The sequence below is a fragment of the Pyrgilauda ruficollis genome, unplaced genomic scaffold (assembly GCF_017590135.1).
Source record: "Pyrgilauda ruficollis isolate IOZ18807 unplaced genomic scaffold, ASM1759013v1 scaffold49, whole genome shotgun sequence".
NCBI lineage: Eukaryota > Metazoa > Chordata > Aves > Passeriformes > Passeridae > Pyrgilauda > Pyrgilauda ruficollis.
In genome coordinates, this window is record NW_024526488.1 from 2,425,241 (window position 1) to 2,453,185 (window position 27,945).

Consider the following 27,945-nt stretch of genomic DNA (forward strand, 5'->3'; position numbering starts at 1 on the left):
GGCAAGATGAGCAGGACACTAAATTCAAGTTTTAGGGTTTTTTGCCTGTTGTAATATCAGGGCACCAAAAGAACTTGGTGGAGCTGTTGGTCTTGTTGCCTGTAGATAAAGGGTGGCCCTGTGAAATGCTGTTAGCTCTATTGGCACCTCATCGATGTGTAAATTTTACCCATGTTTTGACCCCAAGCCCAAAGATATGCTTAATTGTGAGACTGTACTTTGCTGATGACTATGGCCTTTTAAAATAACACCCGGAGGTTTTGCTATTGCGATCTGCTTCCTATTTTGAAGGCTGGCAGTTACATTTGCACCAAGGAGAGTGAGCAAAAATTACATTTCTATCCGATTTCAGAAACCTCAGTGATTTTGTTACTGTGTTACTAAAGCATTCACTATACTAAATGTTTCTCATGTAACTGTACTTAACATCTGCCAGAATCATCTGCCTGGCTTGGCTGCTGGGGAGGGAAGAGGCGATGTTGCTAAGCTCCTGGCTGGTGATGCTCCAGCAGCCCAGCCTCACCGCAGAGCGGTCCCCTCACCTCCTCACAGGCCATAGCATTAGGTTTTGCAATAGAAGCAACTATAAATGGTACTGCAAGACTTGGGAAGCTGTGAACAAGAAATGGGTGATAAGAAACGGAACTAGAGGCAGCTGCTAACCAGCTTGTATTGCACGAGGTGTAGCAAATGCTTGATGCTGGAGTGCTGCTGCATGAAGCAGGCCTGCTTTTTTCTCACCACAACTCCCTATTCCCTAGTTTTTCTTCCTTTTTTTCTGTGCAAACCCAATGGTTTTGGGGAACTGATCTAGTTAATGCTGCCTTGGAAAGTTTCAGACTGTTGGTTTGATCTCGGCCAGTTCCCTCATCTGGCTCTGTGTAGCTGTGACAGTCTGCACCAGCAGGAGACAGACAGTGCTGCAGCTTCACCAACAAGTACCTGGTAGTGGGAGTGCAGAGGGATTGCTCTTTCGAAGAGAAATTTATGCTTGAAGTGTTTGTGGACATAGGGCATTAGATTTACAAGCTCAGTTAAAGTATTTTTTGGATTCTGCAAGTTTTCAGTGCTTTTGAGCAAGTAATTTATGAATTACTTATCATGGAGTATTTGATATGTTACCGTACTTGCTGCTCTTTGGATTTATCAGGGATCATTGTTGATATGTAATTGCTTTCCTTTTCATGATACTAATTTAGTTCCTTTACAGGATAGTCCAACTGCTCTTGTACATGATCATTATAGAGATTTGTTTGCAATTTAAATATGCACAAAATAGATCAGGACAAAAAGGTCTTTGTTGTAAGTATCTGTACTTGTATGCTCTCATATTCTTGTAAACTTAGCATCTTATGTCTTGTTTTGTATCTGCCTTCAAAAGTTCTTGCTCCCCATAGTAATGGAGGAAGATTCATTGTGCAAAATACACATATTTTATTAAATAATAGCTGCAAAACCCTTCCTGGATGTTCTTAGGAGAAAAAACAAGCTTGTCCAATTAGCAGAGTCAAATGCCTCAATTTTTATTGAATACCGCACTTAGATTTGAATTGGATACAAATTAGGTCTAAATTGAATTGCGTTGATTGACCGGTTGAATTTTGTAACACGTTTGAAATGTATGTTCTGCTCTTGGCTTAAGATCTGGCCTGGGGTGAAGGAGGAATGCTGACTTTGGTCTCCAGCTCCTGGTGGCTGGGCCAGCGGCAAATGCACACGTGCGACACCTCCATGCTGAACAGCAGGATTTGAGATCAGCGGCTGGGAATGACACCACCAGCAGTGGCATTTCCCTTCTCATTAAATCTCCAGTTTGCACCAGCAAACACATATGGAGCCTGAAGAGGAGTAGAAACGCCGTATTTTGCCAAAAGTGGAAAGCCCTGTGGTTCTAAAATCAAACCTAGCAATGAGAAGGACATATCTGAGTTACCATGCAGTAACTCATATTAGAGCCTGAAGTGGAAATCTGAAGAGTTTCCCAGACAGTGGCTCCTTGGAGAACAGGGATCTAGCTCCTGAGGCAGACAAGAGGTGGCAGCTCCCATCAGACAGTGCCCTGGCACCTCCTATTGTGTTTCTCCTTCTTTTTCCTGCCCTTGGGCACCCTGAGCTGCTGCTGGCTGTGTGGTCAGTGGTGGGAGGAGCTGCCTGACTGCAGCTGGGGCACGAGCAGGAATTAGAGAGATCTGCCGCTGGCCCAGGCTCTGGCACTGCCCGGGGTCTCCCTTGCAGGGAGGTGGATAATTTCACTTTGAGCAGCTGGACAAACACTGCTGCTAACCTGTTGTTTGGAAGCCTTTGAGGCTTGGTGGGTGTTTGTGGCCGTGTAACAGTAGGGCCTCAGGATGAGTTTGTATCAAAGGAGATTAACAGCTTTGGGGGGAGGCAGGATGAAGATGATAATTTGTGTTTTTGTTGAAAGGTTATGGTTCCTGTCCTTGTGATAGAAGCTTTCAAAACAATATTAAGTGGAGACTAATATGCAGCCTAAATAACTGAGTATTTTTATAATTAGCAGTTTACAAGTGGTTAATGAAAACTTCGAGGTATTGAAATGCTGGTTTTAAATGAGTCTGAACAGAAAATACTGAACCATGTTAGCTTGTCTAAACTCTTCCTTGAGAATGCTGGTTACATTGCTACTAACTTTAAAACCACAAAGGATGTTTTTCTGTTCTTTCATAAAGGCCTTTTTTCCCCCCTTATAATTTTCTGTTCTTTTTTCCTGGAGTGAAAAGAGGTTTTCTATATCTTTATTTCTTAATTGAACTAAAAAGTGAAAATTAAATGTGCTTAAAGAATGAGGTATTCCAGGATTAAAGAATTGAATATGAAAAGAGTTCAGTATATTATAACGTGCTGCCATATGTAAAACAATGAACATACACTTTCATAAATATGAAATAAGTCTTTTTAATAATCCAGTATCTTCCTTAGTTTTTAGATATATTTTTGCACTTGCCTCAAAGCTTGACGTTAAGCTGACCCTCTCTTTAATATTAATGTACTCTGACTGTAATACTCTGTTCCTTTGCCTCTGATTAATGCTGTCTGTCAATTATTTACAGATCCGGTGGTACTGTGGAAGTTCCCGGAGGACTTTGGAGACCAGGTTGGAAACATGAGATTGAACTTTTTTTTTATGTTAGAATAATAATAAAAAAGCTCTTCTATTCAGCTGTGGAGAGGCAGATGCTAATGATAGCAGGGTGGAAGCCTTCACCCAACTGGTGGCTGGGTGATTAGATTGCCTCTGTGACAGGAATATGCAATGGCAGTAGTAGAGCATGGAATGTCGTGCTAATTCTCTGTATTACCTTATTTTTGATATAGAGTATTTTATCAGGTGGTCCTGTTGGACTTGTTGGGTTTTTATCTGTTTTGGGCTTGAAAATGTAGAAAAAATTATCAATAAAACTTTGCCAAACATTGATGTTATAAAAAACCACCAGATCAAAATTTGAAGAGCTATCCTTGTATGTCTTCTTAATGTCAGAACGTGTGCATTCCATTCCTTTAATCCTTTTCAATGCAAGATTTTAGATAGTTACTTAATAATATTTTAGAGATACCCTAGTTATTTGCTTGGGGTAAAAAAAATCCTCAGACCCTTATAAGAGACTGATCTGAAGTTACTGATCGTGAAAGCGTGAAAATCCTATGTTGTATCTATAATTAATCCTCAAAGGAAAGTTTATACATACAGGACTGATGGATTATTTCACTGTTTGTAGTGACAGCAAGCTATTAATTAGTGTGTTGTGCTTTTTGCCCCATGACTATGTTATGCAAGTTATTAATATTAAAATCTAATGAAATTACTAAGTTTTATTATTTCAGCAACTTCTACAAGAGTTTCTTGCATGGACATATTTTTATTTTCATAAAAGAAAATACATAAAGCAACAAAATTAATAAATATCTCTGTCTCAATGGCTTCTTTGCCTCTTGTTTTTATACTAATATTGAGGCAAACATATTCTTCATTGGTTTTATCACCACAGTGGATGATCTGGAAGTCTTTTTGTACAGCAGATGTTGATAAATTGTTGATTTTTTTTTTTAAATCAATAGTACAAGATTCTATGAAGACAACTGTAAGGTGATTCATGATGAAAGGAATGAATATACAAACACAGAAAGTAGGATGTGTGGTTAGGGAATAGCATCAGTCAGAAATGTGCAGCCTGTATAACAGTGACAAATGAGCAAAGTGTGTTGTTGTATGTTCTCAGCTGGGCATTCGGCAAGTTTTGATAATTATCCTGGCTGCAGGATGATCATCTTCATTGTCATTTAAATTCTTTTTTTCTAGTTTGTTTTGTTCTCCAAGAAAGACTTGATCTTAAAAAAAAAAAAAAAAGCAAAAGAAAAAAAAAGAAAAGAGAAATTATGTATGAAGAAAAATGGGAGCTTATTCAGCAAGTCGAAGGTTATTCAAAGAACAGCTGGTGTAGAAAAATGATTAGAAGATGAAGCCCACTAAAGACTGGAGGGGAATCCTGCAAAGATGCAGTAGACATACCTAATCTATAAACACCAGAGGCCTCAGGCAGCACTCTGCCTTTGGGCTCTGAAAAACCTGTGCCTGCACATTGTGTCTCAGTTGTGTGGGCTCTCCGGCGTTTCAGGTAAATTGCCTGTGTTCCTGGAAAACAGGGTATTTTAATCCTTCTCCTTGCAAGGGAAATTTTCCTATAAGAACCACTGGATTTAAACAGAATATATAGCAGCTTCTGAAGCAAACCCCTGAGCCAAGTTATGGAGTGAAATCAGCAGAAGCCTTTTCTGCATGTGTTGTGCATGTTGAACTGGGTAGGTTAGGATTGGAGACCTGAGTATCCACCAGATTAATTTCTTTAAAAATCAAAAACCCACTATAACTATCAGTGAATTTCCATGAAGGTTTGTGGGAAGAATGTTTAAAAAAAAGAAAAAAAAAAAGAAAAGAAGAATATTCTCTGTTCTGTTTTTCAGTCATTTCTATTTTAAATGTAAAATGTGTGAGTTAGTTTTTGGATGTATCCCAAAGAATCATCTTTCCTAAAATTGAAGGGCTGTCTGTTTGCACAGTGATGTGATAACAGTGGGCAAAATATTTTCCTCTCTTCCTGAATTTTTCTACAGTTTATCATGTCACCTTTTTGTTGCTTTCATAATGCAAAGAAAACTTGTCTAAGCCATTTTGACATTTTCTTCCTCTTTCTCACATTTCTCCTCTAAGTATGTCTGAACTTCCCAGTGATAACTCATTTCTAATCTTCTGTTTTTCTCCTGCCCTACCATTTTCTTTGATGCTGGTCAATATTACTTTGGTGCAATTTTTTCTTAAACACTGACTTTCCAAACTCATGTTTTGCTAAACATCTGATCTATTGAAACCAGAGTTGATCAGGGCGAAGACAAGACCAGGGATTTGTCATAATTACTTACTCGCAGTCTGTCAAGTAAAGGAAATATTAAGGCATGGTTTTGGTATCACAAAAGAATTTGCAAGATTCATTGTTGATTTCCTTATCTGCAGGAAAACCACTTATTTTCTCTCTGGTAACTTCTCAGATGCCAGAACAAGAAGGAAAGGAGGAAAACATAGAGTGGGGAAGGGAAAAAAGTAATGCTTCAAGGCAGGAAATGAAAAATACTTCTCTTTGCTAGGAGTGTTTCAAAAAGTATTTTTGCCTTTTTTTTTTTTGTTAATTTTATTTTATTTTTTGAGGTGGGAGTAATTCCATTTTTAGTAACTCTCAAAACCATCAATGAAAAAATGAGCTCATGCTGGTTAGAATTCAAAGTGCAAAGAGCCACAATACCATTTCAAAGAAAATATTTATTAAAAAGTCTGTCAAGAGCCAGAAGAACTAATCTGTTTGAGACATCTTAGAGTTACAAGTTACTGTTGTATTGGCATTAGTGCTATAAAAATGAGTTTGACAATGTGGAAAAAATTGTGAATAATTTCAGCACTGCAGAGAAAATGTAGTGATTTCTCATTTGAGCATATATAGGTCTTCTGTGATTATCCTCCAGCACTCAAATTTGGATAATGAATGAGTTGTAGCCATTTAATGGCCTATTTTTTTTAAATGTTCAGATATCCCCTTTATGCAAAATTTCCCATGATAAAAGATCAGTATGTTTTCAATCTTGAAACTGCTATTTTGTTTATTCAGACTGGTTAAACTAGAGATTAATTTCAGCCTTACAAGCCCATTTTTAAATGGAAGTCTGAAGAAAAAATATTAATGCTATGATATCTGGAAAAAAATTCCACTTGTTTTTAAGAAGAAAGTATTTTTTTAAGGGCTTTAGAAAAGCAGCCCAAATGAGAACAACACCTTGGCTTCCAAATTAAAGTGCTTGCTGACTGTTGAAGAAGAAAACACATTTCTGCAGAAGTTAATGTCGCCCGACAGAGCTGCGATCTGCTGGCACTGGCTTGTCTGCTCGTGGCAGTGCAGTCAGTAGCAAAGCCCTGTTGATGTCACATGTGTCCAGATGTCTCCGCTATGGCTCTGTTCGTGTCTGTTCTGCAAATAAAAACACTGACACTCCCACCAGCTTCACTGAGTTGAAACATTCCTGGGAAAAGAGTGGTGTTAGCACAAGGAAGGAGGAGAGCACAGTGCCGACAGCACCAACAGCAAGTAGTGCCTGGGCAAGAGATGGTACTGCTTCTGTGCTGGCTTAAACTTAGGGGCATGTGAGGTCCAACATTTCTTATTAATTTAGTAATTATCTTTAGCTGTGTAAGAATTCAGCAGCTTTTTAATCTGACCGCCTATTGACCTGAAGTGACTTCTACCTGTAGTATGTGGTGTCCATTGAATAGTTTTCCTTCTTTGCCCTTCTAATCGCATATTTTCTAATTTCAGCCTGCAACTTCTCTGCTGGTGAAAAACATCTCACCAGGAAGATTACACAAATAGCTAATATCAGGAGATGGTCTTACCAGAAGCTACTTTAGTAATAAATATGACAAGGGGTTATTAACTGAAGATGTGGGTTAAGAAGGAGTTCAGACTCTGCATTAGACTGTTGGCTATGTTGCAGATTTCATCCTATATCCTCTTGCTTTCTAAGACAAGCAGTCTAAATCTGCTTTCCCATGTCACCCAAACCCTGCAGATGAGTAATGCAGTAATGAGTAAGGGATATGGTATTCCACGTGAGGAATCTCTGCTGTTTTCTCTGAAGTTAGGGTAATGCTCTTTATGTTATTATCTCATATTTTACATAACTTCTGGATTTTAGTTTTACTGTATCACATCTTGCAGATATCACCACTGAATTGTGAGCTTTGTATCCTGCAGTGACCCAAACTAAAGTCTGATACTATACATGTAAATCTACCTGGTTCATGTGAAAATATTTGTATACATAAAGATGTACAAGTGCATGTGCAGTTGTTTAAAAGAGAAATCCTTAGAAGTACCAATGTGTTGCTCTTCCTGCAGCAAAGCACCAATCATATACTTGACTTTCAATGTATGTTTTAACCACTGAAAATTAAGCCTGGCTTAAATGAGCATCTGATTGGAGACAAAAGGCTCAGTTTCTTTCAGAATGGAATATTCAGTTGAATGGATTGTGGCAGCAAATACATAAATGAGGTCACCATGAAAAAGATTATATTCATTTTTTAAAGATTTAAATAATAGTACAAGTTGGTTTTTTTTTTTTTTAATTTTTTTTTAAATTTTTTTTTGTAATATTCTCCAGAAGCAAGCTAAAATCTGTTCTCTGGGTCGAACGAATGTGTGGAAGCCGGCAGTGAGATGTGTTCCTCTCTGCTCTCTTAAGAGAGCAGCAGGAGCCCAGGAGGTATGAGGCTGTTTACACTCCCTCCAAGGCTGCAGGCATGCTGTTAGGGGATGCCTCTCACCAGGTTTCTGCATGAGATGGCTTTGTTCTTGTGTTCTGATGAGGCATTAAATACATGTTTCAAATGTTTATGCTAACTAGATAGGTGCTTGCTTTGTGGGATTGTTTTTATCAGGAAATCTTAAAAAGGGTTTGGTGATTTTGTTGTTTGTTTATTAATAAGTGTGATTGATATTTGGGTGCATTGGTATGAGAAAGGAGGAATCAATCTAATGAGATGACTAATTTTCAGTAGTGTTTTTGTCTAAATGTTGCACGTTATATTTAGTTAAGGGATATTTTTGAACTTAAATCTTTGTGGAAAGCAATTAGCCCTGCTGAGATGATGGCAACATGGCAATTTTGTACAGTGTAAGGGAACTTTATCTGGTTAAGATAAAGTGATTTTCTTACACTTTGTGTTTGGAAGACACTGTTTTTATTGAAAAATACTGTGTGAGTAAGGCAGCATGCTTTTTGCCTATGCAAATCCCAGCTGATGGATGATCAGCAGGCAAACATTCAGAGCTGTATTGATAGTTGCTAACTGCACTGTGTGAACAGAAAAGATCTGTTCAGTCTGATAAATATTCTGTGGAACAACTGCCCACGAAGACGTGCTGGGAACACCCAGAATCACCAAGACTCTTACATCATTTAAGATGTGAATATTCCAAGATGCTTTCTCAACCTTTTCTTTTCATTCATCCCAACAGAGACAGAATAAATATTTGAGATGTTTATTTTTTAAATTTTAAAAATTATAAAAGGCCAATATAAAAAACTTGGTATTTCCTTGAAATTTTGAGGACAGGTGGCAACATGAAGTATGCTTGTTCTCAGAATTGTGGGAGTTTTGTTTTAAAGAGCTTTCAAGTTGAAAATGTTGAACTTGATCAGCATATGGTACTGGCTAACCTCATCTCTACCAGCTCTTTTGTTATCTTGTTATTGTTACAGGTCTTAATGACAGTTGTAAGCCATAGTTCTGGATGCAGGGGTTAGTCCACCCTGGGGAGGAGAGAGAGAAACAGCAGTGTGGATTATGGAAATATGAATTGATCTAAAAAGCAGCTCTCTTGTAACAGAATGGGACTCAAAGAAAGACTGGGGAGAAGCTGGTGAAAAGACGATGGAATATGATGTGAAAATGATCATTTGAATGCTTTTCTTTTCATTCCCAGCTGCTGTGTTCTGGTGAAAAGGCACACATTTGTATATCTTAAGGCTGGGTGAAAAAGGGCCAGATGAATGGAATTACTTGTTAGATATGTTTTCATTTTGAGTCAAATAAATTATGTGCATTTTAATAGACTGTCTGCATATGTTAGCCATTTTTTAAAATCATACAGCTGTGATTATGGGGGACTACATTTTGTAGAAGTAGTTTTTTCTCTGTTTGCTCAAGTAAGTACAGAATTAATATTTGACTGTCCTTCAGATATTCTCTATCAGCCCATTGAAAAGAACTGTTACTGATTTGGCTTATTTCAAAGCCAAATCAGATTCCAGCCTATGGTGATGTGCCAAACCAAAGAAGAAAAAAATAACTGATGGCTGAAATAGTGATGACAATCGTTTGGAACATCTTCCAGAAAGACTGCCAAATTGTCATGTGTGATGTCGATGTTGATTGACCTCAGCTGCCCTCAGAATATTCCAGTCGAATATCCCCTAACTCCTTATTCTGGGATACTTCATACTTTCTCATCTGCTTCCTTAATACCCTCATTCCATTTCAGTCTTCAATTTGTTACCTCTCTTACTTGCAGCATTGGTTTTGTGTCTCAGGCTTACTCTGCTGCACTTTTAGGAACATCCTATCCTTTCTATATTAAGTACTGGATGTAATAATATTCCTGAACCCTGTGTTTGGTTCTTGGCTCTTCTTCTGCCTTTCTTGATGATAGTTTTCTGTAGAAGTTGGAGGGCATTTGAGGTACTTTGGTTCACTGTTACTGCTACAGGTATTTCAAGTGTCACTTCAAATAATTTGCTGGTATTTTGTTAAATAAAATACTCTTTTGCATATTGCATATATTAGGAAATGGTTTGGGATCAAAGTGCGTAATCCACGTGTGATGAAATCAAGGAACCAGGCAAATAACAAGACTTGATGGGACTAAAATCAAGAACAGGAGCAACAGTACAAGGGTGATTAGTGGGCTGTGGCTGGAAGGATCCAGGCTACTTGGTTTGGGATCTTGGACCAGGAATAAGGGAAGGTGAAGCAGTTCCAGGCAGGTGATCAGGAAAGGAAATACGTTAATCCGTCAGAATATAACTATTTCTGTTTTCAAGGTATTGTGAACTGCCTGGCTGATAGACTCTACTTGCATCTCCCCTAAGCAGAGGTGTTGAGTTTCTGGCTTTTGTGTGTCTGTTTCTGTGTGCAGTCATTAATTAATGTACAGTTGGTAATGAAAGATCCACATATGAGAAATCATGTGTCTCTGAGGGTACAGTGCACGCTTATCTCTGCCCTTTATCCTTCACTAGGCACTAATGACAATGATTAGAGAAAATTTACTGGGCCAATGAACACTCAGTGCACCCATTCTTGAATTTTAAACTACATTTTAGAAGAGGGAAGACTTCTTTCAATTGATAGAGAATTCCTATTGTAGGAACAGGATTTCTGCTAATTTTTCAGTAAGTGTCGTGAATGCTAGTTTAGATTTATGAGTGTTTCCCCTGAGCATGGGCAGTTTCATGGTTCTGATCAAAGTGAAGGAACTGAAAATCTTCTTGGCTGTAGCTGCTTGTGCTGCCTGGCTTGCTGGTGAAAGCTGCCTCCCTCTTGTCGTAGCTGTTCAGGGTTGGCTTATGCTGTATCAGAGGTCGAAGCTAAGCTGATTGACAAGAGTGCTGAGGTGGCTGACTGATGCTCACGGGCAGCAACACCAGCCTGCAATTGTTGCAGAGTAATTGCTGGCAATAAAGCTGCCAGAGGCTTTGAGCAGGGAGCCAGAAGGTCTGGGCAGGCTCAGCTATAGGTAAAGTGAATGTACATTGCATATCTTCTAGGGAAAAAGACACTCAGTTGTATGTCCACTGCACTTTATTTTTCGGGATAATCATCTGGCTGCATTGGATGACAGTAGGGGCAAATTAACACTTTATTCTTATTTACTTCTTCTCTTTCCCTCTTTGGTCTGGAGTTGTTTCATTTTCCTTCCATTTTTCAATACACTTTATATCTCAATTTAGTACCGAAAAGCTATTACTGCAAAAAATTCTTACTGAGCTGCATTATGATGAAGCTTAGAATGTAACCTCTCCTGAGTGTAAAAGAAGAAATAAATGTTTCCTTTATAAAAAGACCACAAATAATTTTATTTAAGGAATTATAATTCTGGCAGGTTCCTTAGAAGCTGATTTCCTTTCTCAGTTCCTTTTCTTTTGGCTGTAGATTCTTGTAGCCCAAGAAAGTCAGCCCCCACATGTCATCGGTTTCAGTACCCTGTACAAGGTAGTGTGTGGTTCCCTGACTTCCCCTGCTGCTGACCCAGCCATGGGAGCCAGCATTGTCCCACAGGGCTGCACGTTTAGGCATGGATGAGCCCAGACAAGGGTTTGGCTTTTGGACTGCCTCACCTTATCTGCAGAAATCATTCTCTGCTACAGGTGCTTTCTCTCAGCGTGGCACGCAAGTTGTTCCTTAATTTAAGTGATGCTCAAATTTCTGACTACTGAATTTCTGAATTGCCAGTGAAATCAGGATTTCTTCATGGCCTGTGCTGTGCAGTCATTTTATGAAATAACCACTGGGAAGTTGTGATTCTGGAAGAGCATCACCTGGTGCTTAGAAGAGAGTTTCATGCCCAGCCTGAGCAGGAGCAGTCTGCAGAGCTGGTGCTGACCTGTCTGTGTACACCAATACTGGGTATTTACTGGGCAGGCCAGTTGTTCACTAAAAGCTTTGTAGACAAGGATTGGCATCCTACTATTTACAGCTGTTTCTGGACTTGTCTTTTAAGTAACTAATGCAGTACTTAGTGAGGGAAAAAATATTTGGAATATATTTGGAACAAAATATGCTTGGAATTAAAATCAATTTGAAATGTATCAAGTCACATCTGGAGTAGAGTTTGTTGTGTTTGAAATGTTACGATTTTTTCAGTATATTTCATTTTAATGCAAATGCAGATAGTCATTATCTGTAGTGTTCTTTTATAGTTCATTTTCCTTTTATGAATAGCTTTTCTTGGTGGCTGAGAAGGAAATCTTGTAAATAGGAGCCTTTTGACCAGAGTGTCAGCTACACTCTACTCATGGTATTCTTTGATACTGTTTTGCAGACATTTCTGAGACTGCAGTCTTCACTTTAAATCAATATATTGAACAGGTAGAGTTTGGTTTATTGCAAATAGGCTCAGTTCTGTCCCTTGCTGTCAGAATATTCAAAGGTGGAATGAAAAAACAACAGGTAAAACAAATATTTATGAACCAGTTTTTCAATTTGTGATTTCTTTGACGATAATTATTTTTTCACAAGTGGTGAAACAGCATCTGAACAGGATGTGCAGGAGGTTCTCAGCACTGCTACCAGAGTTGCATCTTAACTGCTGTTGTACGCAAGGGGAGATCTGAAAAGGTCTTGAGTGAAACAAATATTGCTGCTCCCTTAGCTGTGCTGGACGACTCGGGGATTTTAACCTGACCTTCAAAGACTTGCATATTTGGATTTAGAAAATGATGTCTTCTGTAATTCTAGTTAAGAGAACTTCTCTGTTGAGTTCCCAGATAGTGTGAGAGACATGGAAAGTATTTATTAATAAAAAGCCACTTTTCCCCTACTGCATGGTGAAAGAATGTTGTGTGCTATAAACGGGTGCCCTTTTTTTTTCCTTTTTTTTTTTCAAAATGTAATTAATTTTTTTTAAAAGATATTAAATACTCTACCACCTTAAAAGTTAAATATTACTCACATAGTAATCTCAAGAGTGGAGATGGAAGTACATACTTCCTGTTTTTCCCAACTCTGATACTGCCTAGGGAATGATGATCTCCCTGACATGAGCCAGGGACCTGTGGGAAAACTATTTTTTGCTATGTGGAATACTAATATTACATGCATGCTAGAGATTTGTGGTGAAGTAGTATTTATCTTGTTTTTGTTTGCTTTGCCAGTAGTAGAGGTAGATGGTAACATTTGAATCTCAACTTATTCTAAGGGGAGCTTTCTTTCCCCTTAGAAGAAGGGGAAAGAAGAGCATTGTCAATTTTTATGTTTTTATTTTGAGTTCCAGGAAATTTGAAGGGTTTTTTCTTTAAGCAGGAAAATTAACCTGTGCTGAACCTCATGTTGATTTTATTCTGCTATTTGTGACTGAGCTTGTTATTGTAATTGATTCCCTGTATGCTATGCTGGACATAACTATCTGAAATAGGCTTTATTTTTGTCTGGTTATATGGTGAGATTCAAGAGCACATAGGCAAGTAGAGACTCCAAGGATTTATAATTTAGTAAAATCTCTGAATTTTTAAACTTTCTCTGTGGTGGTTTAGAAAGTCTTATGCCTCAGTCCTGTAGGACAGTGGGATTAATCATGCAGGATTAGCTTTCCTTCTTATGAAGTGCCTTTGAAAGCTGCTGTGAGAGCAGTGAAAAGTGTGCTGCCTGGGACAGCAGCCTTAGTCTGCTCTGCAGGGCAGGAACATCCTGTAGCATATCTCCAGCTGGAGTGCACCACACCTTGGTCCTTCACTGTTCCAGTCCTTAAGGGTTTTTTCATTCCTTTTTGTGTGTATTTAACATGCTGTTGGCTCTAAATGATGCTGCAACAATCACCTCCAAATTCAGTCACAGGTACAGCTGACCTTTGGGCCTGCACTGCCACCTCTGCCAGAGTTACTTGTTGATGTGATTTTGCTTCTCTAAGATCTCAAGCTCATCCCATTACCTTGTTGTCTAAAGTCTTCCTGTCCTGCTGCCTCATCTATCTGTGCCCATGTTGCTGTGTAGAGCACAAAGTTAGCAGATGAAGCTACCAAAAATCTTCAGCTGCCTGTCTGGCATCTTCTCCTGAGGCATGTAATTGAATGGTAGCCAGGTAGAGGAGACAGGAAGCAGGAAGAAGAGAAATGAAATCTAGCTGAAATTCTGTAAGTGATCTCATCCTCCTTTGCAGGTATTCAGCTTCTTAATCATTTTACACAACAAATGTTTCTCAGAATAAGCTTTTCAATGATGCAAATGCCTTTTAGAGAGCAAGCATTCTAAAGGGCTCTGTGCTTAAGTATTGTGAGCAACCCGATTCCTCTGAATGTCAGTCATTAGGCTGTAGGACCTTTCCAGTTGTGGTTTACATGTTAGCCAACTAAATGAGGATCAAAAATTGTTCTCGGCAGTGGAGTGGAATTTGTTCTGTGGGTCAAAACAATCTGCGGTTGTACAAATGCACACGTAGCTCAGTTTAGTGGAATTTTAATCTTGCTTGAATCCATTAGTGACAACTTCTGCTACGCGGTCCAGAATCTGCTTCCTCTTTGCATGTTTGTCAGGGATGTATGAAGTTTTACGTGGCAGCTGTATTGACATAGAAAGAGCTGTCAAAAACCACAGCACTATCTGCAAGTTAGTCTGAAAATTGTTAGCTAGAAAGATCAGGTCTATTTTTAGGGAGCTGCGATTGCACAAATTTTCTTATCTATCTTCTGTGAATAGAAGTGTTGCAGCAGGTGGAGCTTAGAGGGCACATCTACGGCTCTGTGTTTTGCCACCCACACGGCACTGAGACTCCCACGTCACACCGTTGTGTTACACCCATCCTGTGGTGTCACACTGCAAATTAAATGGTGAGATGTGCACAGGACTTTTGTGGGACTGCCCTGTGGATATGAATAGCAAGCCAATTGGTAATTGCTATTAGGTATTAATTTTTATGTAAAACAGTTTTAGGAAATTCTTCATAATTTTTCTTTAGACCTAGAGGAAAATCTGAAACATCCGAAAAGTGAAACTGCCTTAACTGGTCAGTTAATTACTGACCATGTTTCTTTTCAGACTATGAAGTTATCAGGACCTTTTTTCTATTTTCTACAACTGTTTACATTGCTTTATAAAATGGTGATACACCGAATTAGCTGAGTGGGTACCAAAATGAACAAGGAAGAGTAAATAATTCTTACCTTTCAGGCTTCTGTAATATCCTCCCGTTTTAGAGCCAGTGAGCATGACCAGGCTAGGCTGGAGTTGGACACTGCAACTGATGAGAGTGAATTAATAAACCATTGCACCATCAGCCTGTGAGAGTGCAGGGTTCTGCTGCTGTGCTGTAGGTATAAAGGAAATATTTTTGTAAATACCATTTCTGTCTTTGTTTAAGCTTTTTTCAAGAGAAGCAGCATGTCACAGTTCACATGCTATTATTTTTATGATTTTCTTCTTTCTCTTTGAGTTTGCATGAGGAATGAGATAGTTATCCTTTAACTTAGCAATTAAACACAAATTTGTATGCACCTGTAGATGCTTAGTCAGTGTTTAAAAGCAAATAGATAATCCTTTACTGGTGTGGGTTTTTTTATTTTTTTTCTTTTACATCATTATAATCTTCCCCCTGTATACACCTTGTTTTATGACACAAGGACCATTTCTGAAAGCACTAATACTGTGAGAGCCAGAGGGGGAATTAATCTTGGGACATGTGAATCAAACTGTTTGCTTTCTGAAGACCTGTACAATCTTTTGACTTCAGAAATAAATACATAATTTTATCAAGTTGTGAACATAAAAGATAACAAATAATGTAATTCTTTTTCTGTGAATGTAAATATTGACTCAGAAGGAAGTCCTGGCTGGTTAGGGATCCTTGAAAATGATGACCCGTTAGGAGACAGAGCTCCAGTTTTATCCAACAGAGAGATTGCTGCGAGTACCAGCTGTAATTGTACACAAATATGTACACAAATGTGAATGTCTATTTAATATTATTTGCATTTTAAATTCATGTAGAAGTATCTTGGGGGCATCTTTTCTTCCATTTAAAAATTCTGACTAGCACCTGTAATTAAGGGAGAAAACGGAGCCCTGGAAGGAAGCTAGGTAGGACTTCCATCTATTGATCTGTGTAAACCCGGCTTACGCTGTCAGGGGAGAAGCAGTCAACTGCTGAGCTGCTTTGTCACTGACATAAGCTGAGAGAGGATTTTTTTTTTTTTTTTTTTTTTTTTTTGTGTGTGTGTCTATACTGTTTATACACCAGTCTATAGACCTGCTGGCTGGTTGAATTTTAAAGAGAGTGGAGGTTTAAAGACTTGTCCCCCGAGGGATGCTGCTGCCAGTTGGGAAGCGAGCGGAGGCTGCTCCGCAGAAGTTGTGCGCGCGTGGCTGCCTGCGGAGGCCTGGGCGCGCCGGGGGAGCGCTGGCCTGTCGCTCGGCCCGGGCAGCGCTGCAAAACACACCCGTAATTTTCAGGTTGTTCAGTCAAAATATTGAGCTAATACCTTTGGTTTTTTTGTTTTTGTTTTCTTTTCCTCTCGTGATAATTTATGCTGAGAGAATACAATGGGGAACATAAATGAATACATTTCCATACCCAATTCTGAGTCAGTGCTAAGCTCACCAGGCAGCAATTAACATCCTTGTTAGTGAGGAGAAAAATTACTTCCTATGGTGTGAGAATAGGTTCAGATTTAGAAAAAAGAATAAAATACTATTTCTTTGGAACAGGAAAATCAAGCTAATGAGCCTGAAATGAGAGGAATTTGGAAATGTTTAGGAAATTTCTGAGTTAGAAGTTTTGATTAGCCTGTTCTGTTGCTCTCTTTTATTAGAGTTTATTATTGTTACTCCTAGCATTGTGTGTGCTTGTTCCTGGCTGCAGAAATCAAATGCTTACCTGCCCTATTTATATTTTGCTTCTCACTCTTCTGCAGTGGGCACTCAGAGCAGGTAGGATGGTGCTTGAGCTGTTCCTTTTGAAGAGTATTCTATGTACTGCTGTTTTTAATGGAGTTCATAACGTTTCCCAAAACACATCTGTGGCTTTCATACACTGTGCTAACCAAGTAAAAGTTCTAAAGATTTATTGAAATCTCTTGTATGACTTGGAAATTCTAAAAAAAATTGACTTCCTGATTTAGTATCACATGGAGATTTACTGAAGCACATCATATACCCTTAAAATGTTGCAGCTAACATGTACATGTTGTAGTCACAGGTGTCTTTTTCCTGAACTGTTCCTCTCTTGCTGATTAACTTGTGTGGGCTCTTTGTATTTTACACTATCCATGGAGCTTGGTGAATGTCTGAAGTAAGTAGTCATTGTAGTGTGTAGGAATTTAAATACACAATTTCCCCTAATGGGAGTTGACTGTCCAACATGCAGTAAACAGGGTGTTCTGGCTGCAGTGCTAACGCCTTAAGTCAGCTTCTTAAACCCTCATGTGCAGCCCTGGGAATTTGTAATCAGTGTGCTCTTTTCTGAAAACAAACCTTGCAGACCAGCTCTTGTATATAGAAATACAGATCTGTTGGGCTGCTACAAAAAAGGAATTCTGCAGCTTTGACCAACTTCATGGATGTCAACTGTCTCTTCTTGCTGAAGCATTTCACACGGGGTTTGTTTTCCCAGTTGGGAGCGGGGAAATAAAGCCTATTTTCTAGGATCTTGTAAAGTCGTTGTTTAATATTTGCTGCTAAATGATCTGGTAATTCACTTTTTTTTTTTTTTTTTTTTTAAGAAAACATTGACTAGTTTGAGAGCATTTTTATATTTTAATTAACACATTTTATTTGCCACTAAACAGCTTCTTAAATAAAATTCTGCATGAAAGAGAGACATGATCCTTTCATACTGTGGTATGAATGTAGATCTGGTGGATTTTGTTCCCCCCCACCCCTTTCCTTTACTCGTAGCAAAGCTTGCTTGTGAGACCCAAAGGGTTAATCATATAAATTTCTGCTTTGGACCAGTAGGCGATTTCCATCACTTTCAGCATTTGACTATGGAACATGTATAGAGTTGTTATACCTCTCTGTAATTCATTCTGCTGCCAACTTCATTCCCTTTTCTCTGCCTGCATTTTAATTGAAACAACATTTGTATTTTTGAGCCAGGATCTGTCAGAAGTCCCTGTGGCTAGTCTGTGGTACAAGTAGCAGCAGACGTGGCTTACCCATATGGTGTGGTGCTTCTTGTAAAATCCATATGGCCTTGTTGAAGGGAATCCCAGCGGGGATGTGAAGGGTGTTAATACCCTTCAGGCCAGGCCTTTCCCTCCTGGGGCTTCTATGGCATTGTCTTTGCAATCTGCCAAAGCACAAACCTAATTCCTTTTTAATAATCAATTATTTCAGTCCAGGAACGTGTGTTGTATTTTTTTCTAATCATATATTCCTTGAACTTATTATTTGTTATGAGTATTTTTGGCCATTTTTTTTTTAAAGCTAACCTTTCAAAAGCCTTTTCCAAAAACCCCTTACTTCATTTCTTTTGCTTGTATTTTCAGGAAGTGCTGAACAGCGTTCCAAAGTTCTGCTTTCCTTTTGACGTTGAAAGGTATGTGCTACAGTTATCATTTATTTAAAAATCTTTCATAGAAAATTATTTTTAGCATAATTGCAAGCAAGGATTTAAAGAAAAGGCAAATGTAATGTATTCCCTAAGCTTGCACCTGCAGATGAGAAAACGTACCCTTTGTTCAAGTAAGTATGAAGTCACTAGTAGGAAACTGTCACAGCAAAATGTAATCCTTACAGAATTTTAGAATATCTCTGTCCAGGTAGAGCTACATTCCAGCTCCCTGTTTGGTACATTGTAATTGTGAGCACCATCTGTGTTAGTATAAGGATATAACACAGTTTTCTTTAAGCAGCTTCATTAAAAATGTTACGGTGCACCAGGATATAAAAACTCACTGAGCAGTACAGAAAATGTGTTGTTTGAGTTCAAAGAAATTAAGACTTTAATTACATGGAAGTAGCTGAATATGCAATTGATTTTTCTTAGAGAAGAATCCAGACCATTATTTATAATTAATTAGTCCATACCTTTCTGGTATCAGTTGTAGTCTGGTTTTCATATAATGCTGCCAGTCATTTAAATTGTTCATATAAAATTTTTTTATTAATGAAAATATTTATTTGGTCTTGTCAAAATGATTAATAGTAATTTACTTAATAGATTGAACTCACTTGGTTTGGAAAAACCATATTGTCTGAATTGGCAAAGATTGAATTAAAAGCTTGATTTGCATAGTTAATGAAAGATACACCCAGGTAACGTACAGGCTGAGCCAATTTCAGAACAACGTGAGCATGGGTTGTAGATGGTGAGTTGGAGATGAGAAGCATCTATCAGATGCAAAAAGCTGCTGTCAGCAGAGAAAAGCTGTTGTGTGGAGAGAGGAAAGAAAAGTGTCCTTCAGCAAAACACACTGGCAAAATAAAGATTTGTGTTTATAATCACAACTTCCCTGAAGTAAACTGGGCTTATTTAGTCTTTTATAGCTGAATTTAATTAAGTTGTTTGGGTTTTTAACTCGTTAAGCTCACTGTCCTTTAAGCTGTTTTAATGACTTAAGTAATATGGTTGTCAGTGGTTGGCTTTAAAGCACTAAAGTCTTTAATGTACTTAAGATTTATGTACAGAATTCTGTTTAAAATTGGTAATGAAGATGAATAATGGAAATAAAATTTGAGGATAACAGAAAAAGGTGAGGTTCTGTTGCTGCCATCCAGTGGCAAGAAGATAATCAGTGGCAGTGAGTAATTATTTTCAAATAAGTTGTCTTACTGTAACTATTTCTCTTGAACCATTCAGAAGGCACTTAGCTGCTTGTATGAAGAGAATGAATTTAATAAACTGTGGGAATACTTGAATTTCTAGCATAGCTAAGTATGTATTTTAGCTGATAATCTGTAAAAAACAAAGAAAAAGGGGACAAAAAAGAAAGTGAAAGGAAGTTTGTTTGTTTGTTAACACCCCCTGTGCCCTCTCCCCAGAGAGGCTTTTTGATTGTTGGCTTCGTGCTTGACTGTAAAGCAGTGTTCTCAAGAGTGCAAAATTTTTACAAATTTCATAAAACTTGTCAGTTGGCCAGGAGTGGAGGTCCTGGAAGCTGGGTGGAATGAGGCTGCTCAGCCTGGCCTGCAGCCTGCTCAGGCAGTGCCCTGGTGTCCTTAGAACGGGCGCCGCACTCGCAGCTGCCTGCGGAGCTGGAGTTCCGAGGGATTTCAGGGAGCACCAAAGGCAGCGTGGGATCATGGGAGTGTGACAGCATGGATGAGGAGGGGCAGATCTGTTGTGGAGCAAAGGACAGATATGCTGGAAGCTCATTCAGGAAAGTGGGGACTGTCGCTGGCGAGTTGTTTGTGTGAACAACTTACTGGCTGCATGATGATGTGTTTGTCATTTTCTACTCAACTCAAGTGTTTTCTATGGTGTGGACACACCTTCCCTATTGTTTTAAACATAACCAGTTGTCTTCTGCTTTCTCAGTTTAATGATTTTTATTTTGACATTTGGAGTGATAAAGAAAAGGATTGAGAAAAACACTGCTGAAGTTCCTTTTTATAGGGCTTTTTTCCACTGGAGATTTAAGATGTTACAATCATTTTAGTGTTTGTCTAGCCATAAATGTGCTTTCCCTTGTCTGAGGAATATAGGTATGTATGTATAGTTTTCCTCTTGTATATAGGATCATGATAGGTGGTACACCTAATGCTCCCAATTATTTTACAGGTATTTTCAATGACAATTTCTGTACAGAAAAATCTGAAGTGAAATAGAAAATATCTATTTCGTTCATTGAACGTACTGTGCTTCAGAGAGCACAGCTTCTCAACCTGTAATATATGTATATTTATATACATTTATGTAGTATATGCATATTTATGTATATAAAATACTTCAAGCATTGTCTGAGCCTATTAAGAACTAGAAATTACTAGTGCAAAAGCAGTAAATTCCACTGATTCTGATCCTTAAAACAAAAGATACCAAGATACTTAAAACAAGAAATGTGACTGTTCTATAGATTGCTTCTGGATTTCTACTACACAGCAGAGTTATAGATAATGGAGTGTTAATTCTGTTATCTAGCTAAATAAAACTAAATAAAGTGGGAAACCTATATTCTTCAAATTATGGAGAAAGGAAAGTTAAAGCACGGTTAAAGCACCAGTAATAAGATCACTGTTACCTGTTTTCTTTCAAGTCACCTATATTAATTACTTAAGGAATTGAAAAAGGAAAGAAATAAGATCATCTACTGGATTTTCTTTTATCCGCTATCCTGCAATGATCATAGAGGTCCAGATTTAATTCTCACTGTTTGATGCTGCTTGCATCATCTCACCGGGCATACTTTATGCAGATGTTATAAATAACTGTACACTACTCACACTAATTATCAAAAGTACATACTGTGAATGGTAATTAAAAATCTAGAGGAAACTCCCATTAAATTGAAACTGAAAGTCAAGCCAAAAGAGGCACAATGGTGTAAAAAAATTCTTTGACCATGACTTAAACTTTGAGTTTTATATATATTTTTTTATTGAAAACCAACACATAATTTGGTTACTTCTAGTTATGGCTTACATTTTATTTTAAAGGGATTAAGAAGTTAATTACATCATAGAAGTTCTTGAGCATTTGCTCCAAGTACCTATGTCTCTTATTGTGACTAAATTATTTTCTGTTTAATAATGGCACAAATGTATAATATTCTAACAGTTTGCATGTATGTATTTACAAAGAAAGACCCTTTTCTTAGGTACTCCATTTGTTTCTTTTTGTATGGTCTAGGAGGATTTAACATTTGAGGACAGAGATTTTAATTTCCTTTCAATGTTTGCTAAAGTAATATTAATGCTTCAGACAAAGGCATTTTGTTCTCTCTTGTTGCTTGAATCCTCTGTGCAAATCCTGCGTGGCTTGCTTCACTTTTCTTTCTCCAGCAGTCTTTTGTATTTTCCCTCTCAACCCAGAGCTCAGGTGTAACTTTGCGGAGTCCATACCCAGTCTCCACATCCATCAGTTATGTAGCTGGATGATGACTAGTGAGGGTGCAACTTCTCTTGTTCCTTTTGGAGCCATCTCAGGTTCAGTCTGAAGTTGTGCTACGTCACTGCTTGACCCCTCATTTTTATCTGTGCTTTGAGCCTCTGCCACTTCTCTCCGCCATAAGTATTTCCCTTGCTCCTTTCATTCCTCAGTCTTTTCCCTTTCAGGATGCATTTCTTCTGCTGAATGTGAAAAACACACAAGCCTCTTTTAGATACTCTTTTGGGAACCGCCTGTAGGATCAGCATGGAGACAGTGATGTGTACCACATTAATTTCCCCATGGTGCTCACCCAGTCACTGGAAAGTGTTGGATTTTGGAGGATAATCAATGGTGTTGCTGCTGTAGAGGATTTCTCCTTAGCAGCAGAATGTCACTTGAGTATGGGAGTTACTGTGCAGGTTATTTAACTCATAATGTTTTAGGCTGAGTGAGTAATGATAGCAGGAATGACGTCACTGTCACACTCCTGCTCATGGCTGATGCTGTTTCTGTTATTTGTGGTAGAAGTCTGTGCAGAAACACAGCTATGATCAATCGAAGTGCAAAATGATGCCTTGAAATAATTTGATTTGCAGATCTTGTGAAAGGCAGTTATACCTTACACAAAAATTTTGCTTTCAGAGTAAATAGTTGAGAATGAAAACTAAATAATCAAGAAAGTATTTCAAGCTGTTTGGGTGAAGATAAATAAACTGTAGCCTTTCCTGTACCCTTCAGGCCTCGCAGTCAGTTTGCAAGGGGGGTTGCAAACTCACAAATGTAGCAGAAGTTACACACAACTGAGTTCTTTGCATCTTGTGTCTCACTGTGTTATGACACATGTTTGTGTAGTAGCAAATGTGTGTGTGAGAGACAAGTGTAAGGACAGGCTGCAGAGTGTACTGTCAGTGTAACTATTGATTTCACACAGGCGTTGGTTGGTTTCTGTGTGTGTGCAGAAATGCACCTGTCTGAGAGGAAACCTGGAATGCTGAGGGAGCCACCGTGTGCTCCCATAGACCCTCGACCAGGTGTGATGGTCAGGGCCCTGAGACCGAGCTTCTAGACAGGCTTCTGTTGCAACTGAAATACTCCCAGTGAGACTCTTTTCTCAGTAGTTGTGGTTTCTTTTAATGCTTCTGTTGTTATGAAAACATAACCCCATTAATAAGCTAACTGTGCTTTTTATTTGTGGGAATTTTCTTACTTGGTGGTGGTATTGTCCATTTTCATATCTTCTGCAGTTTTTCTCCTGTTCCTTTTTTTTTTAAGGAGGCAGAGCTCAAATCAGATAGCTTGGTTGGAACAGAGGGGGTCTCCACACAGGGAACCTGAGCTGTGGACTAGTGGATCCTGGAATGAGCCTGGAAGTGAAGAAGATAGTCCCTGAAGCTTAGATTAAGGGATAGCAATTAGCTGAAGGAGGGTTCCCAACTAGTGTTACTGTCTCCCCAGTCTCTCCATCAGCTTGTACCACCACCTTAACATCTGATTTTCAAATTCCTGCTTGAAATGGTTTCTATTCTGTTCTTTGATCTGGGAAATTAGGGTGACTGACTGGTGACTGAGGGCTTTGGTTTTCCCAATCAGTTTGGGAGTTGTAATACACGTGAAACTTTCATGTTTAAGTAGCAGCCATGAAAGCTTCAGTCAGAAGTGTGTGTATTAGTTGCATTGATCAAGGACACGTACATGATATAAGTAACAATAACATTAAGACTTACTTTTAAAAGAAAACAGAAAGCTCTATTCCCATGTATAAGGCCCTAAATTTTTTTAAACTCTTCAAAATTTCTAAAATTTGAAGAAAAAATTAAATTTAAACATCTCTATCCTAAACAAAATAATTTGGAAGAAGAGCAGTTTTTGTGGAGAGCAAAGGATAAATTTAGTGATTAGATATGCTCTTTTTTGTTTGAAGGAGAGATTCAGTTTCTGCCTTAATCAACTCTCTCAAGGCTCTCTTAAAATGAGGCCTAAGCAATGGCTGTAGTGTAAACAAAAATCTTTAAAATTACTCTTTCCCTACTCCATGGGTACTAAAGATCCTTTTCTGCATTGTGTAGGTACACAGAAAATTTTAAAACCTATTTTTATTTCTATAGTGAACTGTAATAACCTTGAAAGAGCCCATTGTAGTCTGCAGGGTTAATAAGTATTTACACACATTCTTCATTATTAGTGATTTATTATTATTGAACTAACATTAAAAGTAAGCATGCAGGGCAAGAGTTGAAAGCAAGTCAAAAGCAAGGCAGAGGAATGAATGAGGAGAATGTCAGCACTGGTTGAGAACGATTTGTGCCTGCTCTCCCCTTGCAAGTGAGCAGATCGTGCTCCCTTCAAACAGCTGGCTAAACCAGCATTCTGCAGAAAGGTTTTGCAGCTGGGATACTTTATCTTGTGCTCCAATAAAAAGTCTGGATAACATTTTGTTGAGGGAATTCTGGTATATGATAATTTCATTTTATCTGTGCTGGTTTTCATGCTAAGAAAACTTGAGAGTCATCAATGCTGTGGTCCAGGTCGCAGGGCCAGGAGCTGCTGCCTGTTTGTGGAGGGGAGATTTGATTTCTGAACAACCTGAATGTGCTGCAGTGAAAAAGAGAGGCACAAACCCCAAGTCACTTGGCCAGTGTTTGTCTGCATGATGGAACATGCTATGTATGTGTTAAAACTGTAGTGCCAGCACTTGTGGAATGTTTTATGTGTCTGGTTTATACATTGTGGTCATCTATCGATTGAAATCCCCAGTCATCATTTGTTTTTCACGGTAAGGCTTGCACAGAGTCAGTTTTAATTCTGCTGAAGAGGAGTAGAAAAACAGGCATCCTTGCTGCCCCCACATCTTAAGTGGAGCTCTCAAATTAGAAACCCAGAATTAATTCAGTATTTTAAACTGAACAGAAAATGTGGTCCAGATGGATGGTCGGTCACTGTTAGCTGTTCTTTTGAAGCAAATGGGACCAAATGCAAACTTCTGGGTTCTTGTGGAAATTCAGTTTTAGCCTTGGAGTGTTTCTCATATTAAAAATCTGGGACTTGCTGCTCACATCTCTTTCTAAACTGTATGGGAAGCAATTTTCAAGCCGGGCCTCTTTTACACTGGCTGTCAAAACATGGAGTTGCCTCTCTTAGAGAAGGAAAGGGAAGACTGTGATTTGGAGATGGTGAGGTGGCATCAGAAATGCTTCCCACTGAACTCATAACTTGGCTGTGCTATTTTTAATAGAAAAGATCAGAATTTATATCTCATTTTTAAAGTGGCTCTGTGTACAGACATTTTGCCTGACATAGGTGTACACAGCACATTAAAACAAATTTGGGTTAATATGGTTATGCATAGAGCCTCCAGCCTAACCCTGCCAGGTGTTTCATGGTGTGAGGAGAAGCCAGGCCGGGCTGCTGGAAGTTCCAAGGCTCGGAGTGGGACATGGCCGAGCAGAGGCAGCCGAGGTCACTGCTTGGAGCAGCTCCAAAATCTCCCTCTCCTAGGGGGGAGGTTTTCTGTATTTTATTTTGCTGGAGATTAAAAAAAATCCCCAAACCAACCAGCAAAACCTCAAAAACTCCCCCTGCCTCATATTGCAAGGGATAAATTAAAAAAAAAAATTGTGCTCTCTGGCTGGTAGACAGGGGTCTGTGAGGATTTTTAGCTCCTCTGGGAATTAATTTGCAGTGTGGTCATCTAAGATTGAACCAGAAATGGCAGGTGTTAATCATTACTAGCAGGTTCTTAGGTATTCTGCTGTACAGCATTGTGTAAGAACTGGAAAAGAAGAGCAGACAATAGAATTGTATTGAGGATTACAGTGAGGATTGAGCATGAAAATACCTGAGACCAATGACTTAAATGCTCATGTTTTATGTGATTTAATGGTTTTGTGCTCTGTATCTGTTTTTTCAGGGTGTCCCAAAACCAAGTAGGACAGCATTTCACCTTTGTGCTCACTGACATTGAAAGTAAGCAAAGGTTTGGATTCTGCCGTTTGACGTCAGGAGGCAAGGTCTGCCTCTGTATTCTAAGGTAAGGTGGCGCAATAAACATTGACTCAATGAGTGAATATGGAAAATACAAGAAAAAATTATTTTTTTACAAATCCTCTGGTAATGTGTTTAACTTTGCTATCAGGGTATTGCTTTTCTATGGCAGTGTTACCATTGCTTTCACATAAAAAGTGGCCCCAAGGCCCATATGATGGTATTCTTCTGTGAAGCTAGATAATTTTATTTAAATAACATGAAATCTCTGCTTAAACGCGGAGAACAATACATTGCAGCTTTAGAGTCTTGGACTGTTATGTGGATATTTTTACTTTCTAATCAGATCTTTGACAAGCACTCTGTCAATTCAACAATAAAGTGCATTATTCTGTATTCCTGTCCTTGGAAAACAGATTTTTGGGTGTTTCTTCCAAGTTTTTTGCCCAGACTATATATAGTATAAAAAACAATAGATCCAGAGAGTTCACGAGAGCATGCTGTTTTGTTGCAGAGGAGATACTGATGTTGGGGGGACTGACCCCAAAGAAATACTTTGTTTCTCCCTCTGCTTTTTCTTTCATCTTTCTTAAGATAATTGTTTTTGTAACAAAAACCCCCCAATATAGCTGTCCTAAAATCATTTTAATTAAATTAAAGGCAAAGTGATCTCATTAAAAGACAAATTTGCAACTTCAATTAAGGATCTAGCAGCCTGCAAGCCTAATAGAGGAAATGGGAATATCCAGTTCAGCAGCAAATAGGAAGAACAAAATTGAATTTAAATTGCTTTTCAAGTGAGAATATGGACAAACACAAGAGAGCAGGAGCCAAATGCATTGGCAGCAATGGGGAAAGAGAATTTTGGAGAGTAGCTAGGAAGAATATGGATAAAAACAGGTTCTCAGGTTTTTGGGCAACATGGAAATCAGGTAGTTTTGGAGGGTGTCATAAGGCCATGTGAGTTAGGGAGAAAAACCCAACATCAGCTTGTAAAAGGATTATCAGTAAATGAACACTGAGGGGGAAAAAAAGACCAGCCAATATAGAGACTTACAGAGTAGTGCTTAAAATTATTGGAAAGAGCACATCAAGATTTTAATGAACTTTTAAATAGATGCCAAATGCTGGATGGTTTTTGGCAAGTAATTTAAAAAGAAATGTTTGCTCTAAATATTGAAAAAAAATCATATAATGAAAGTAACAAAAGGGAAATATTTTATTCTGGAAATTAATTTACTTTCTGGGATCTTTGAAATATGTCTTTAGTAATACTTCAGAAGGATTTAAGTCTTAGGCTTTTGGAATGTGAATATTTAACCATTTTCTCTGTGACACCTTGTTTTATATAACTTATTAAAGCCCAGAGTAAAAATGTATGTGTATGCTTTTAGCTCTTTTCTCTGAGTTAATCTTTTCTTCCCTCATCAGGCTAGAAACAAAATTTTATGCATTGTTTGTGTGGCTGTAACAACATTTAATCAGTTATGCACACTCAAGTGCATTTAAGTACTGTATGGAGTGCTGCAAAGCAAAGGATGTAAATTCTCAGCTGGTGTAAACTGGGTATTTCTTTTAACATTCCCCCATGGACGTGCATCAGCTGAAGATTAGTCAATGGTCTGTTCCTTGGTAGAAATAAGTAGGAAAATGAAAAGTGGCAAGCTATAATTTTTCACTGAACCATATCCAAAGCATTGCCTTTATTGCTTTTATTGTGACAATTTCAAATTTACAATGCACAGCTGAATGCATAACAGCACTAGCTTCATAGCACTGTACTTGTGGCTGGGTACTCTGCTTATCTCCAGAATATATGTGTGTGTTGTGTTGTGTTTAGCTCAGATGGAAGGAATGCTTCACTATTTCCATCTGATGTGTTCTAGTAGCCAATCTGGTTTTTACTCTGAATCCCAAGATTCATTAGAAGTGACCAAGTGAAAGAAGACTAAACAGACTTCTTTGGGCATTTTATCTGTCTCTCCTTTGCATGTGGTTATTGTTCTTGAATTAACCAAAATAATAATAATAATAAAATATAATGCTGTCTTTATATATAGAATGTGTGTTTGTGTTCTACCTTGCTTTTGTCCATATATCAAAA

At 38.3% G+C, this 27,945-nt stretch overlaps 1 protein-coding gene across 3 annotated transcripts in view; it reads left to right on the plus strand.

The window, feature by feature from the left end:
• The window catches only part of DENND1B (DENN domain containing 1B), a 152,572-nt gene that overhangs the window by 35,955 nt on the left and 88,672 nt on the right, over positions 1-27,945 (plus strand). For all 3 annotated transcript variants that reach the window (XM_041479593.1, XM_041479595.1, XM_041479594.1), the window contains exons 3-5: positions 3,072-3,115; positions 18,319-18,368; positions 25,768-25,887. In XM_041479593.1, the coding sequence (XP_041335527.1) occupies positions 3,072-3,115; positions 18,319-18,368; positions 25,768-25,887 (214 nt within the window). The remainder of the gene's footprint in view (positions 1-3,071; positions 3,116-18,318; positions 18,369-25,767; positions 25,888-27,945) is intronic.